Raw genomic sequence first — 16,834 nt, forward strand, 5'->3', positions numbered from 1 at the left:
CATCAAGATCCATAGACCACCTAGCGACGACTACAAGCACTGAAGCGAGCCGAATGCACGCCGCCGTCATTGCCCCTTCCTTGCCGGAGCTGGGCAAAACTTGTTGTAATAGACAATCGGGGAGTCAATGCTAAACACTCTTCAATCTACTAGTAGTTGCATAAACAAATAATCGCCCACAGCACACGCATGTGTGAAGAGCATATCTCCATGGCAGCCACATGTAGGTTTAGGTACAGCGCCAGCAGCAGAACTAAAGGTATCCTAAGACAGAGAGACTAAGAGGTCAAAGTGTGACATTTGTTGGTCCATCAACACTTGGAGCTGCTTTCTATCTTTCTTTCTTTTTTACTCTCTCCGCTTCTAAATATAAGCCCGTTCAGATATTTTAATACGAGCTACACACGGAAGTATATAGACATATTTTTAGAGTGTGGATTAACTCATTTTGCTCCGTATGTTGGCCCTATTAGGATCTTCAAAAAAGCTTATATTTAGGAATGGAGGGAGTACATCATTATTAGCTAGCAGTGGCACTGACACCGTGAACTTGTCAAGTGCCTATTAGCATTGGCCGGCCCAGCTCCAAGGACAAAGACACTGTCTCACTTAGGACGCAGTTAAACTGAGCTCAAGCTCATGTGAGCTCAAGTGGACAGTAAAATCGATAAAAGTAAAAGAAAAATCTGAATTTTTATAGTAAACATTGACAAATGTTTTGATAGCTTGTAAAATTTTAATATCAGATGACATTCGTGAAAACGTGGCAAAAAAACAAAATCGATGCTTCAAAAGTGTTGTTTTCAAAAGCATTTTGGGGCACCAATTTTCAAAAGCACTGGAAAGAAAAGAAAAGAGAAGCTTCTCATCTTAACTGATTTCTCCCTGCCCTCCTTCATTCACACAAGCAGCTACAGTGAGTTAGTGTGAGATTCCAATAGCTCCTGCAGCTGCCACTTACTTAGGGCATCTCCAACGCCTTCACACGCAAAAAATTACGAACAATAAAGGTGCTAGCAGCAACATGAAACGTCAAGCAGATGAACCACAAATACGACTGAGTTACCAGTTCTACAATGTTACAACGATTACACATCATTACAGGGAGAGGTATTGCTATTACATACATCCTCAACCCAAGAAATTAACACTCTTGCTATCAGAGCAAAACCGGGCTCATCAACGCACCATTCACCTACCTACCCTAATCTAGATACACAGAGACAGGCACTTGGGTTTAAGCGGCATCTACCCCTTGTTTTTTACCTGTGTAAAACAAACAGCTATAGTTTCAATCATGTGAATTAGCAATCACCTCTCTAAGCTAGCTAACATCTCCCTTGTCTGTTGGCTGAGAGAGATGCCGATCGGCGTAGTGGAGAAGTCTCCTCAACCTCAGAACCATATCACAGTGGAAGGGGAGAGCGCTGCGCCTTTCCATGTAGACCGGGCTTACTGTCATCCACGAAAGGGAGTGGAGCTCCGCAGCCACCGCTTCCAACACGTTGTGCATGTCCGTTTCGTAATCACGGGCTGATGTTTCATGCCTTACAGCCTGCTTGCTCATGCTGCCAACCCCTCTGCTCATCCTCTCTTGGACAGTGCCTCCATAGTAATCGACGATGCTAACAGAGAGAACCGAGTGCCTGCTGTCCTCCTTGGTGAGTTGCACGGCATTCTTTCTTACTGGTGGGACAGCTTTGGAGACGACATAACCCATTGCCAAGGGAGTTGCTGTCCCTTTGCTGTGCAATAGGTGGGCAAGTGGTGGGGATTCCGATGTAAGGCACGTTGGAAGCTGTAATGTCGCAGGGGAAAGATATCGCATACTTGGTGATGGAACAAGAAGATATGATGCAGACATTGACCCGATGGACTTGACTGGGGCAAACCCGTCTAAGTAACTAGATGACCCAGTGCCGCTGCTTTGATTCCCTTCACCTGTAAGAGAAGAGACGGGAAAAGGAACATTAGTAAATAAGTATGACACTGTCCTTGACTATGGAATTCCTTAAAAGCATGCATGATCCTTTACTTCACTGCCACACTTAGCACGATCAAGATTCAAAACAAATAATCATGTAATGTATTCGTATATGATGAAGTCCTTTCTTTAGTGATTTTTTTTTGATAAAGAGAGTTTCCTCTTCAATTTCTATTATTAGATATCACCTAGTCTTCCTTTCTTTAGTGATGATCATGTACTTTAAAAATCGCCACATTAAATAAAGTAACTTGTAGGTGGAGATATAATAACATAACATACACAGGCAGTACTTACCAGAAGTAGGTCTGGTTGCCAGCAGATCCGCTTGGCATGCAAGATGCAATGAGCTATCTTGCGAAACTGCAACCAAACTGATGCTACGAACCAAGTGCAATGAACCCCTTGAACTGTCCATTCCAGTTTGTTCCGCTAGGATCTGCTTTTTGTTGCCTGGCTGACCTTTCGTGAAGCTAGATTTTGAATGGGGGCTGTATAATGTACTTGGTGAGGAAGGCATGTTTCTGTCCTGGATTAAGCCCATATCTTGTTGCTCGAGTGTTGGTCCATTAGAATTTGACGTAATACCATCAGGTATAGATCGCCGTAGCTGCACAGGCCACTTCTTTACCTCGTTACCACCAAAAGAATATATTGCCTTTTGCCACTCTGCATAAACAATACATAGACATTATGAACACATAGATAACAACACATTATGGCCTATCAAATGAAAAGTACAGAGTTAATGATCAAATTGGTTAGTACCCTGGATTTCAAGTTCAAGGAAACCTCCAATACGGGTTATTATTATATCTCTTGATCTCGTATTGCTAGCCTCTGGTGAAGAAGACATTATTTGACAACCCTGCTGCAGAATTTGAATGAATAGGCTTTGGAGAACTGTAGTGTCCTGGCGGCTACTAATACCACCAAAAGGAAATATTAAGCTGTCTAATAACTCTCCTCTAGAATCTGTCCAGATGCATACTAACCATCGCCAGTCCTCGGTCCAGCCATAACAGCAATGAAGACTCGGAGCACTGTCATTCTCAGACCCTTCAAGTAGCGGGTTTGCTCCACTATCAGTGCCACCTGAAATTGAGCTGTAAGCCCTGCTGCTACTTGCATCAACTCCAAATCTTGAAGATTCCATTGTATCATTGTAATCAACAGCCCCAGGCTCTGCCAGAATGAAAAGCGGCTCAAAGGCATACTTCCTGTCATCCTGAGCGCATAATTCAGGGATTTTGCTTGGATCAGGCAATCCTACAGCACGGCCAGGTTGCCATGAGTTGTCCCATGATACTGACCTCATGGATGCATCAAACTCTGTTTCTCTAGAGAGAGTTTGTCCAGACATCCGAGGAGCTAGACATTCTTTCCAAAGGGTAGGACCAGGAGATGCAGTATGCATCATCGTCGACTGAGGCCTACTCATATAAGTAGGTGACTGGAACATGTCACTCGTGGAAACAAACCGCGGGATCCGTCGAGCCTTATTGTACACAGTGAAAGCTATGTCCTTGAAAGCAGCCAGCTCATTTGGTTTATTGAGTCTCAGTAAAGTTTCAACAGTAACAATCTGCAAGACAAGCTTCGGTATACTGAACCCAGAGAGCATTACAACATTGGATGCTGATGCTTCATCAGCAGAAGCACTGCTGTTTAGAGCTTTGGCGACCTGAGCATATAGGAATGATTTCCTTTCTCTCTCTGACGATAAGATAGACCCAAGGGCAACAGAACTTTCTACCAGTGTCTGTAGGACTGCAGATGGTTCAGGAAATGGGCAGACCACATAAACTACCTGCGTACATAATGGACCATGGGTGTTAAAATAGATTAGCATTGTGATTTTGGGGAAAATACCAACTTAAAGTTTATTTTTGTGGCACAGCACTACTCCAGGCAAAGCATTAAAGAAATATCAATTCATCCACCTTGAGGCCATCATGCATATAACTGAATGATTAGAGGTCCAGAGCATGTGATTTTTTTTTTGTTTTGGTAAATACAAGTGAATAGAAATGAACTGTTGGATCATTACTGCATCCAAAAACTTAAAATTGAGTTAAGATATATCTCCAAAAGAATTGGCAACGGATATATGTGAAGTGTACTGCAATGGTAGCATTTATTAGTAACAAGTGCAGAATAATAATGGCATCCTACATAAGTTGTCATAAGAGGAAACAAATAATGGTATATCCCATGACAAGAGCCTCAGTTGGATCAAGAAAATAGGAAAGCTGTATCTGGACAGAATGGGAATGACAGAAGCAACATGTCTACAAAGTGACAAATCATATATACAAAACAACAATGATAAGTAAATTATCATATCTGATTAAATAAACATCCTACAATAAGTTGACTACTAATATGTATTTCTCGTTTGCCAATTCCTTTTGTACAAGTATGTATAACAATATTTATTTCAGCGGGCTTCTCTGCGTTGGTTCTCATAAAAAGAAAAGGAAAAAGAAATACTGATCAGAGAAGAGCAAATAACGAGAAGAATACATGAATATAAACCATGCAGAGTATCATCACAGAACAATACAAGTGAGACATGCGGCTATTGTTTTGTAAGTCCCTTGGATCAAAGAAGTGGAGAAGGAAGAAAAAGTAAAAGGACTTACAGTGCAAGGTATGTTACTGCTCTCTTTCTGATTTGTTGAAATGTTTAAAGTAAGCTTTATATCCTTAATTATCCTTGCCAGAGATGATAAAAAACTTCTCACACTCCAACTTTTTGAAAGAGCTTGAAAGTATTCAGTTACTGAACTGATAGAAACTGAGTGGCTGCCACTAGACTTCAATTGATCAGGGCACTCAACGAGAACAAGTCCTGAAGACTGATATTTTCCAGGAGATTGTTCTATTTGCCCCCCACTGTGTTGTGGCGAATGAGTACCCAGTTTGCAAACTTCATAAACTGTAAGAATGCAAAATAGATAAAAGTAAGGAACAAACTTTCAAACACAATGAATTAGAATAATTATATGGAGATTATGAGATTACTAAACTATGACTAATTGACAAGTCACCCCAGTAATGACAAAATATTGTTATATTATTTTGGATGTTTATATCTATTACAATGTTGTGATCAAATAGAAAGAAATCAATTATATTGCATCCATGAAGCCATAAAAGTTGGTACAGTGTTATCTTAAAGCATAATAACTGGCTGTAAATATTGCCTCTGAACGAAACGTATAGCTTGCACAAATAGTAAATACAAAGGTAGGAAAGGTGGCATTAGGCCTAAAACTCTATACATGTCTCATTGTCAATTTGTCATACAGCCAACACAGTGAACCAATGATGTTCATTGGATTCATAGACACTTTGCAGGCATATGTGTAGAAAATAATCAATAGCTATCAAGATTTTAAGTTGATGAACTTGAGTTCTACCTTACTGATCAACATTAATTACCGCTAATTAGCACCGATCATTGCTAGCTATAGAGAAGAAGCAACGTTATAGACACTTACTTGTTCCAAGCTGCATGAAAAAATCAGTCGCTGCAGAAGTAAGCAAATCAATATCGGGGCACAGTGCATAGTAAGTAACCTGAAAAGCGAACAAATGAGAAATTTATGAATCCCAAAACTGTAAAACCCTTTCCAGAGTAACCAAAACAAAGAAACACTTAGTACTCTAGATTCAAGAATGGCTATAGAACTTAGGGCCAATTTGCAGTTGTGTTGTGTTGTTCTATTTCCTGATACGGAATACTTAAAGGGCAGACCGGTGCCCGTAGCTCCTGCTTGCGCAAGGTCCGACCATTTTGGATCTTTAGTACGCAGCCTTTCCGTGTGTTTCGCCAAGAGGCTGTTTCCGGAACTCAAACCCGTGACCTCATGGTCACAAGTCCACACTTTGACCTCATGATATGGAATACTTGCATTACAAAAAATATTTACCAATTCTATTAACATGTTGCTTTTATGGATCCAGAATGACAGTACGAATATGCTTTCAGGCAGTTGATATATCAAAAGGTAATAAAAATATAGTGGGCTATAAGCCACCACAGTGCCAGATTATGCCTTACAGGCTTGGCCGAAGCATAAGGTTCCAAAGGAGCCTTCTCCCACAACTTGAGGCAATTAGCAGAGGTCTTTAACCAATCATCCTGATAACTGCAATTTCAGTACATACATCAGTAACGCATGCAGACAATTAAATGTTAGCTCATTTAATAAATATTTTCAGGGAAACAAGTCTGCTACCCAACAAGAAGAGATGGCGAAGGGAGGACGGCGATGGTTGGTCTAACACGGTGATATCCCTTATGATGCTCCTCTGAAGTGCCTGCATTGTCTCTAGATGAATCATGACTTGCTCCTTCTAGCAAAATTATACTTGTAACATAACAAATAAGTTGAAGACAAGTTGAGAGATATGGTAGCAGGAATACCTCGATCACTGCTAGACTGGGGTGGGCTCATTGCATCTCCACCAATGGGTATAGAATTTGAAGTCTCTCGAATATCACCAGTAGTATAATGGAAAGAGTATGCATCTCCCATGGCAGCAGATTCTGCTATATTACTTCGACCCCTGCACCAATCAATTACTGATAATGGGCCATCCATGTTTGCAAACGCTGTTTTAAGAGCTGATTTTATATCCGACTGCAACAAGCCAATCATGGATGATTCTGAAACCTGTATCCAAAAAGGGACATGGAGACATGATGCATGGATAAGTAGAAATGGCAAGAAAAACAGAGCACCAGATTTTTACCTCTGCAGAAAGTGGATCAACTAAATCAACACCAGCGCAATCCTTGGAATGACACGTTCCTAATAGTCCACCACAGCCAGCATGAACCATAGAAGGATCACAAGAAAATCCGCGTCTCCTCTGCTCATCCAAGGAGAGCCAGAAAAAAGAACCATCTCCATCATCCATATCAAGTGCGATATCAACAAATGAAGTAGATTGCTGAACTAGCAGAGCCATGGCACTGAGGAGTTCCACAATAGGTTGTCTTTGTACAGATGGGCTTGTGCCAGAAAATGTTTTAGCGGACAAAGAATCAAGGGGTTTTGCCCCTTTAGGTACCACAACAGACCTCCAAACTCCCACGTTTTCCAATCGGGACCTATCACACATTTCATGGTCAACGTCACTAGACAGCCTAGCTGGTATACTTTCTTTCCTTTTCATGTCATATTTGGGGACAAGATCCGAGTTACTACTGCTCTCTGTCTGCATAGCACTGGACAAGGCACTTTTTAACTCAGCAGATGCTTTGGTTCTCAGAGACACTAGTGTATGCCTTATTCTGCACATGGCAGCCTGAAATGTGATGCATTCAATTTCAGTTGCAAGCGCGGTCTTCATAGATAGGAGGAAATACCCAACATTAAGCATGTTATCACTCTTCTTTTGCAAAGTCAGAGAAGAGCTAAATGAAGTTTCACCAGAAACAGGTCTTGATGTTTCTCCCTTGCATGATTGTTCGTCTGCATTGTTTAAGCTCTTTTCACTCTCATTTTTCCTACCTTGCACAAGCGTGTATAAGCTCGATCGACCAACATCACGTGAAAGATTAGCTGGTGTTAGTTTATCAGACTTCTCAGACTTGTCTCCTGCAGACTCAACTTTAGAACTTTGTGTGACATCATATGAATAAACTCTTGAGCTAAAACCGCAACTCCCTCTTTTTTTCGATCGGGGCAAGTAGGGATTTGTAAACAGTGTTGCTGGCGTCTCGCAACTGGAAATTTCAACAGCTGCATATTCTGGTGCAAACGTGAGTGTAGCTTCAGCTCTGGTGAGAAAATCAGATCTACTAGATGATAATACAAAGGACTGGGACACTGCAGGTGATGCAATTTCTTTGAGAGGCTCCTGAACTTTAGAAGCAACATCCTGAATAGGTGACATCGTATGGTGGCTAAATGCCTCCATAGATGTGAAACCAACAGGAGAAAGTCTTTGTTCAGGTATATCCATAGCTATGGATGGACTATCTATGAATGGCATGTCTCCATATTCTGAAGCAGGGGTTACTAAAGCATGTGATTCAGCAGTACCTGGAGGCTACATAAAATGGAACATCAGGATTATAGCAGGTAAGTCAGAAAGAAGTGATCCTAAAACACAAATATCATCGTCATACAGTTTTCTACTTGCATGTCCAGAAAAGGTAGTATGTCATTTACATTTAAAGAAGGGTTCTGCATTGTGCTCATTGTTTAGATCCAACAAGCAGAGAATTCCACATTTCATGGCTAGTAGACAGGGTAGAAGGTTAAAAGGAACAAGTTGCACATTATTTCACAAGCTTTTGGTGATATCATAAGCAACATGTTTCAACGCATGAAATATGTGAGTAAGTCAATAAATGGTCCTTGATTACAGTCTAAAAGCTTGACAAAGCAGAAGTGAAGTAATTGGCTACAATCTAGAAACTTAAACAAGCAGCAGCAACAATAGCAACCTTTTGTTAAAAAATGCACAATATTGCAGGAGCGTGAAATGCAACGAAGTCAATACAATATATTAAGTTGCAGAAAACAACTAGTGATGTATTTAACGGAATTAAATATTTTATAAGTACTACAGATTCCTAACAGTCATATTATTGCTGTCATATGCATAATGAGTTCATCATTACCACAGAGCTTCTCATACAAGACCAAGCATAGTCACTCTAAATGTTGTAACCTTGCTTCATCTACAAATAACTACTACGAGGATGATAGGGTACCTACCTCACCAAAATCTAACTCATCCTCTTGAAAGAAGTCACTAAAATCTCCAAACTCCGAGAGAAGTATATCGATGTCCATCACAACCCCCTCTTCACCCCAGCCCCAAGAACATCCCCCCTGACCATTTGTACCTTGCATGTTTTCCCTAACTTCTTTGCCAGCATGAGAAGAAACTTCCGTTATTTCAGAACGAGAGCGCTTGGATACCTAATTGAACGAATACAAAACATCAAGACTTCTTCAGCACAACGTTGGCGTGGAATTGTACACAATAATGTGATTGTGCGGTAATGTTATCAAGCATTAACATAGCAAAATGAGTTAATAACACAAACAGCGTAACATGTATATATGGAGATTATTCACCAGAATAGAACTTCATGCATGTAATGTGGCAAGAAATTTTGGTTTTGTGGTATTTTAGCATCAACAGATTGGTATATGCTCACAAATTAAACTTCTATGCAATGAAATTTAGTGTTGTGATAGTTTTACGCAAATAATTCTATGCACAAGATGGCATGAACTGCATAGCATGTGTTCTTCCATGTAATGAAATTTCTGCCAGCATCAATTATCAGTTTCCAGATTTTGCTCCATTTTATCACCATCAATGCTTAGATTATTTGCTACGTAACATGTTATGCACTTCCAAAAATAAACTATGCACATATTTGTTCAGCAAGTCATATTCCCGTAGCCTCTATTTCACATGTAAACCTCACTAAGGAGTGAAGATGACAAAATATTTTATGCAGTAGTATACATACTTAGTTTTCTGTAGGAAAAAAGGATGCAGCTACTCATAGCTGATCATTGTTTTACTTACAGCATCATCATTTACACAAAAATTAACTCATATTTCACGCGTATAACTAACTAGAAATAAGTCGATAAGCATGTTCGTATGTCAATAGTGGCATAAGAGTCTTCTGTTAATCACAAGAATGATGTAGCAAAGCATGGTACTACCACTACAAGTTAGCAGCTACTGAGAAGAGGGAAAAAGTAGTGTTGTACTAAAAATTATATATTAAAATGCAATTCTTGAGAAAAAAACTCATTCAATATGGAACAAGTTTGTAAATTAAGAGGAAAACAACACAGTACCACCTTGCTACCAGCAATGTCATTGTTCAATGGCAGATCAGACTGACGGCATGCTGCAGAGTCAGCATCTGCTAAAAGATCACCACCTTTAGCAGCAACTGCATGCCCACTTCCATTAGAAGTGCTACTGACACTACTGATACTACTAGCCATGCCATTGGAGTTGCTATTCCTTTGTCTTCTTAGTCTTAGAAAATTAGAGTTCACACCAAGTCCACGTGAAGATCCAAAGAAAGAGCTGCTAACAGAACAAAACAATTAATGCGGGAGAAATCGGACAAAACAAATTTGCAATCATGATGTATTAAAAGAAGTACTTAAAAAATGTCACGTAATAATAGATGATACAGATCAACTCTTTTGTTGCACCCAGAGATTATAATCCATGTGCACGATTGAATCTATGTAATTCTTGCAAATAACTTTTGGGTACAATGAACCATGGCAACAAAACGTGTTATATTGCATAGAGACTCCGGATGTGCTGTGTGGATGGTGATCCTTAACAAAGAGTTAGTCCAAATTATCACAGTTCCACAACCGCAAGCTGAGCCTTAGAACCTCAAAAAATTGGATAAAATTAGTTGACACTTTTTCTAGGTCTTCTTATTTTGTGGGGATGAAGCAGTAACCCTGATTACAAAATAAGTGCCTTCGTTGATGATGGTGATCTTTAACAAATAGTTAGTCCAGCTTAGCACAGTTTAGCAACCGCAAACTGAGCCTCAGTAACTCTAATTTTTTGGATAAACTTAGCTGCCTGCGGGAATGTGGCAGTTGAGACTTCAGAGCCTTGATTACAAAATAAGTGCCTTTCAAACAACACTAACAGCCTGTTTGGTTGGAAGCCAAAATTTGCAACAATGTGCCACACTTTTCTTAGCCAGATTAGACAAGTATCTCATAACCACAGCTAGACATGCCAAAAATGGCGTCATGAGAACATAAGTTATGGCATGGTGGGCTAGGTTATGGCTCCACTTTTCTTGGCCACAAGCCAGCCTGTCAGGCAAAAATATTTGGCATGCTAGGACACTGTTAGGCATCAACTGAAATGGTCCTTGGTGCTGTTTTTCTCCAGTTCAAGAGAAGTTCTGGCCCTCAAATGAGAGCAAGCCAGAAAGGAGTTACTGTAAGGAACATGGGTACGTGATATTACAATTTACAGCAAGGTGGAAGGCAACATACTTTTTGTTCCAATTATTTTATCCTAGTTCTAAAGAAATGATAGTTTGCGCATGCTCATCAATTTAAATTTCTAAGTTCTGAAAAATGGCAGGATTTACCTAGTTGTTCTATGTCCACACCTGGCTCAGAAAGTAGGAGGGTGTTTCTATGTCTTAACATAACGAAAAAATAATCAGAATTTCATGTATTCCTCTTAAGAAAAATATTTTCTTGTTATTTTTTAGATCTTGTATTCTACTATTTGGTTATTACAGATATAGGATAACATCAAAACAGCATTTCAATGCCGTTCTTTCAACATTTTACAGAGTTCATTGTAGATAACAGCACTTCAAGTTGGTCTCTAACGTTTTGACTTATGTGCTGTTCCAGATAGTCATTGATTGATAGAAAAAACAATGTATGTGAGACTGACCTGTTCCGGAAGTAAGAAGACGGAGAGAAGTTCCAGAATGGCCAAGCCTCCCATGATGAACTGCCCATCCAGTCCTGTGACCACATTCTGTGGGCAACATAATTTAAACCATGCACTCTCCAAACATAACAAGATCATTAGAGCAAGACTATTACCTTTTACTAGAAAAGTGAACAAATGCCTGATGAACCATTGGTACCATAACAGCCTCAGGTGGGTATATAAATGTCCTTTCAAGAGCTGGAAGGCCTTCAGCAGATTCTAACTTTTGCTGCCCATCAGCACCTAAATGAGGGTCGTTCACTGAATCTAATTCTTTCTTAATCTGATTATTTTCCGATTCAGAAGTTTTGTCAGTTGAGGTAGGTGGAAAGCCAAGGGCAACTTCAACATAGTAACTTTGACCTCTCAGCTGGCAGATGGTGGGTTGAGTGAAACCTGGTAGATTAGGTGCCGATAATTTGCTGAAATGTTTACAGAAAGTTACCATGAGAACTGTGAACTGCTCTGCATATGAATATCCTTAAAAGAAACACAAGATCTCACTGACAGGTAACACCCAAGATGTGCAAGCAGGTCTAAGTGTCTAACTCATGAATGAGAGGTCATATCAACAGGCATAGAATGCCAAAAAAAAGATACTTAGCATATAAGTCAATTTGAGTTTTGAGTTCTGAAATACCTTGAATATACTTGTCTCGCGAGGTCACTTGGGCAACAACCAACAAGCCTACCCAGCATTCCACTAGGAGCGACAATAACTGCAGCATTCAATTAAACAGATCATGAATTTGAATATGGATGATATAAAACATAACTTTCATCCAAAAAAAGGCATAAAACATAATTTACATAAACAATGAAGAAACTGACAAAAGCAAAGTTACAAATCAAAGTTATCATGAGCTTGGTCACAGAAATAGAATGCGCAGTGAAGTTAGTTTAACTATTTAGAGAACTATTTTATATTTCAGCCTGGTTCATGATGGTGACTCCAACAATATAAACCACTATATGGCTGTGCTTCTGCCCATTTTGTCAACGTCACAGCACACAGGCTAAGAGAAATACAGAACTATCACCAGCAGCGTGATTACTTAGAAGGGTCTAACTGTCAAACTAACCAATGTAATCGTGTTTTTTAACTAAAGGGATCCCTTTAAATAACAGTACGATACAAAAGGACCATCGATAAAAGTTGAACAATTGGAAAACTAAATCAAAATGTATGCCATAAACTAGCATACCACCTCTCGTGAAGTTCTATGTGTAAAGATGAAATTTCAAAAACACCATATTACTGAATGGCTCCCCACTCTAAATGAGATTCGCTTGTCATCTTTTAATCCACCTTATAAAGAACTAAAAAGTAAGATAAAACAGTGGGCAGTCCCTATTTGTAAATCAGATATCCCAAGGACATTTTCAAGTTCCCCTACCACAAGAAAATCATGTCAGATCAGAATTGTGAATAGCACAAATATATTATCCTTTTCCAGCAGATAAGACAGTAGATATTCTAAGGATGTCAATACAGCAAGACATGTAAAGATAGAATTAGTGAATGAAACAGTACCTGGAAGACCTTCACCAACAGAACGGGGAGTGTGTGTGAGAACTTTCTCTATATCATCACTAGATAGGTTCCGCATATATCTAATAGAATAAACCATTTAAAGTAAGACCACTGGTACTAAATAAACTGAAGAAAGCCAACGATATGAGATATGACGGGACATAATAAGAACTGACCTTGCAGATATAATAACATGCACAAAGATTGCTTCCTCAGTGGCCGCAAAGACAAATTCTACTGTAGGTTGTGCTCGCCTATAACACAATGATAACAAAATTAAATGGAACGGAAATCAAGAAAAGCAAAGTTGTCCATGGAAAATAAACAGAAAGCAATGAAACTACATGCCAGCCGCATCTGTATCCTCCATGTCACACTGACATTACTTATTTCACCCGTCGGATCAAAGAGGAATGGTTGCGAGTCTGATGGATTGTAGCATTATCACAAGTTGATATGGACTTCTTCATCATCCAATTACTAGAAGTCAAGAAAGGTCAACCTACTGAGTCATCTCGACACTTATTTTGGGACGGAGGGAGTATGTCAGAGGATACGAATTCATGCAGGCCCCACTCCAATGTTTGTATACAAGATAAATGGCGAACAAGTATCTGAATATTATCATTACATTCTCGGCATCATATACAGATTGGCAAAAACAAGGGATGCGGCTATTTTCGAAATCACTATAGCAGAAAGAAAAAAGAATCTATTAAGTTGAAACCCTATGTTGACAATTCGGTTATTGTTTAAACAAAGTTTTGTATCACTAGATGGGCAGGGGCCTTTTCATTTCTTCGAACACAGGAATAATGACCAACTTCACTCTATCCCAATATACCATACACTATCTATTGTAGTGCACAACATTTGAACTTTAACAGACACGTTGCATAAGTTGCTGAACAAAGATTGTAAGAAACTAGTTAACAAAGAATACAAAATGAATAGATAAAGGCATAGCAACTTAGTCACGAACCTAAAGCTATTTTGATTTCTTGTAGGGGGGGTGTATTTTGTAAATACATCACCAAATCTTGCATAGGAAAGCCCTCTTAGTGCTCTGTGCAAGAGAAATTGTCAGATTGGAAATTCATCAATGAGACAGCAAATTATAAATTACAGATTCATACTATAACAGGTATAATGATACCTCTCCAAAGAATTTCTTAAGGCCTGACATAGTGCAGCTGCAACCTCTTCTGAGTTGCCTGGAGCCACCCATAAACCACTTGAAACAACTGCAAAACAGAATAAGCAGTAGAAACAAGCAAATAAATAAGCAAAGTAGACAGTCTAAGACTCCATGCAATAAGAAATATCAACAACAATCAACCTCTTAATTTAGCTACAGCGGGCTGGGTCATTTCAGGTACTGACGAGTGACGGCCAGAAAGAAACAACCAGAGCTTGATCTTCTCATCTGTCATTGTTACAAAAAAAAATGTTTGGCATAAATATGCATAGGCTAGACGTATGTAGAAAGAAAGATGGATGCAGGTAGTGCACATGATTATTACCAGGGTTATGCTCTCCTTGAGATGGATCCCAAGGACCAACAAAAGAATTTGTCCAAGTACTTAAGAAACCTTCATTCTGCAAGCGAAGATACGCTGACAGCACAGTGCTATTAAGAGCATCTTTCTGCTTGGCTTTTGAACTGGACGAGGAACAGGGATCACAAAAAAGAACACATGCATCAGAACAAAAATAACAAGTGGCAACAAGCAACTAAAGGACAGCACAAAAACGGCATATGGAGGCTACAATTAACACCTTCTATCAGAAGTAGCACTATAATCTGGTTCAACAGGAAGAAATTGAAACCATGATACAGTCTGAAGCTCCCCCTGCAAGCACGAAATATATACATAAGAATTAAGACTAAACCAAAGAAAGCCTATCTGAATAATCTACAGACTAATCCCATAGCAAGCTGGCAGACTAAGTAGGTCAAAAAATATCTCGCTTCCATACTCTTAAGCTCTAGCAGAAACCTACAGATATGAAATGGAACACCATTCGCAGTTTGGAAGTGTGGCAGGTAATGCCTCTCCTGTGCTGTAGTTTGTCATGTGTGAGGAGGGTGGTTCACTAGCTCTCCTAACTTCCCAACTTTGCAATCAGTTCCAAGTTCTACTTCTACTTCATAAAAAAAAGCTACAAACCATTACAGAAATTGAAGAGAGAAAAAAGGGCATTTGTAAGTCACAAAGATAGCAGTGAGAAATAATATGTGGAAGATCCCACAAAAATGACCCATGCAGAAATATTATCCCTATTGGGCAAACTGCGCTGAATAGTTTCTTTCAGGGTATGCTGAGTGTTGTTGGGTGTGGGGTGAGAGGGGTTTTTCTCCCTCTTCCTTGTACTATTTTCTTCCTTCTTATTCTTAATGAAATGATGCGCAGCTCTCCTGCGTGCCCGAGAAAAAAATGCATCAGAGCAGTTGCCGTACTACATTTTGTTCACTTTTTCACACCATCATCATGGTGGGTATAGAACAAAAGTCGTTTGCAAATGATGATACTCCATTCGTTCCTTTTTATTAGGTGTAACTTTAACACAGTAACCAAAGCACTGATTTGAGGATAATTTGGGACAGAAATGCCCCTGGTTATACAATGTAGGTTAGAGGGGTAATTACTGGCGGCTAATTAATGATCCTCCAATTCAGGACGGCTGGAATTGGCATCAACAGGGGTAAAAAGGAAATACACCTAATGAAAAGGCTGTCGGGAGTATAACGCATCGAGAACTTGCAAGTTGCAATAATAGAAACACTAGAGTTTGCATTTCGCAGTACAATGAAATACAATCAAACAAGTTATGGGGTCACAATTCAACAGAACCCACGCGGGGGCGCGGGGGGGTGTTAAACTTACAATTTTGAAAATGTTGGTCCACATATTCAGTGTAGAAGGCAAGGACACTTCCTTTATAAAATCACCAGTGTTCCTGCCTGTACAGTACAAGGTGAAATCTGCAACATGGCCTGCTGCCTGTCATACAAAGAGTAATGACATAATCCCATTTATAGAACAGAAGAACAAATGAAGGAAATAGATGAAAGAAATGGGATCACACTAAGTTATCTGAAAATAGTGGGATTCTATGGTTGTCATTCTTAATTCCAAATTGGAGTACAAGATATGATAATTGAACAATACTACAACAATGGGAGTCTATCATTGTCATTTTAAATTCCAGAACCAGTATTCTGCCATTCTAGTTCCAAAGCCTTAAGAAGTACACCATTCCACTCACAGATGAATGAGCAAGAAGTTTCTATTTATAGGGTAAAAACACAATCCAATTGCTTTCAATAACGGTTGCAGTTAACAAATTCGAGCTCCCCACAGGGAGTGACCGACACGCACGAAACAGGGAGCAAGCTATAGATTGCCGAACTCCCTACTACTTTCGACATCTCACACGATGCTTACCCTTGTGGAGTTCCCACGGCCTATGATGCATAAACTCGTTAAATAAACAATAGGCCCAATCTCCTATCTAGGGTTTGTGAGTGAAAGGACGGGAGACGAGATCAGAGAAGAGGGCGGGCTGGCGAAGAGGAGAGGAGTGCTTGGCGGAGGAAGCTCACATTGAGTTGCCTGGATGCGTCGCCGATCTCGTCGGCCCTGGTCGCGGCCGGCGTGGCGTGGAGCTCACCCTCGGTGGCATGTGCGGGCAGGGGAGGGGGGTGCGGGGGGGCGCCTGGGCCGTCTTCGTCGCCGCCGCCGGCGACGGCTGGGACTGGCGGGGGCAGAGGGTCCGGCATGCGGCGAGGGAGCGGTGGGGCGGGTGTCAGGGAG

General features: G+C 40.1%; 1 protein-coding gene across 3 annotated transcripts in view; it reads right to left on the minus strand.

Annotated features, from left to right (window-relative positions):
* Positions 1-1,025: 1,025 nt before the first annotated feature.
* The window catches only part of LOC119313013 (mediator of RNA polymerase II transcription subunit 13-like), a 17,690-nt gene continuing 1,881 nt past the window's right edge, over positions 1,026-16,834 (minus strand). The window contains exons 2-23 of one of the 3 annotated variants that reach the window (XM_037588821.1): positions 15,905-16,002; positions 14,796-14,869; positions 14,540-14,679; positions 14,356-14,442; positions 14,173-14,260; positions 13,999-14,082; positions 13,193-13,270; positions 13,017-13,096; positions 12,123-12,201; positions 11,596-11,904; positions 11,441-11,527; positions 9,838-10,075; positions 8,728-8,934; positions 6,749-8,053; positions 6,420-6,669; positions 6,232-6,313; positions 6,054-6,141; positions 5,491-5,569; positions 4,630-4,925; positions 2,753-3,794; positions 2,282-2,653; positions 1,026-1,941 (exon numbers count right to left, since the gene is read on the minus strand). In XM_037588821.1, the coding sequence (XP_037444718.1) occupies positions 1,325-1,941; positions 2,282-2,653; positions 2,753-3,794; positions 4,630-4,925; positions 5,491-5,569; positions 6,054-6,141; positions 6,232-6,313; positions 6,420-6,669; positions 6,749-8,053; positions 8,728-8,934; positions 9,838-10,075; positions 11,441-11,527; positions 11,596-11,904; positions 12,123-12,201; positions 13,017-13,096; positions 13,193-13,270; positions 13,999-14,082; positions 14,173-14,260; positions 14,356-14,442; positions 14,540-14,679; positions 14,796-14,869; positions 15,905-15,928 (5,706 nt within the window). In that variant the 5' untranslated portion in view covers positions 15,929-16,002 and the 3' untranslated portion in view covers positions 1,026-1,324. Of the gene's footprint in view, positions 1,942-2,281; positions 2,654-2,752; positions 3,795-4,629; positions 4,926-5,490; positions 5,570-6,053; positions 6,142-6,231; positions 6,314-6,419; positions 6,670-6,748; positions 8,054-8,727; positions 8,935-9,837; positions 10,076-11,440; positions 11,528-11,595; positions 11,905-12,122; positions 12,202-13,016; positions 13,097-13,192; positions 13,271-13,998; positions 14,083-14,172; positions 14,261-14,355; positions 14,443-14,539; positions 14,680-14,795; positions 14,870-15,904; positions 16,022-16,834 lie in introns of all 3 variants that reach the window. The other 2 variants (XM_037588822.1, XM_037588820.1) reach the window with 2 other exon arrangements.

The sequence above is a fragment of the Triticum dicoccoides genome, chromosome 5B (genome assembly GCF_002162155.2).
Source record: "Triticum dicoccoides isolate Atlit2015 ecotype Zavitan chromosome 5B, WEW_v2.0, whole genome shotgun sequence".
NCBI lineage: Eukaryota > Viridiplantae > Streptophyta > Magnoliopsida > Poales > Poaceae > Triticum > Triticum dicoccoides.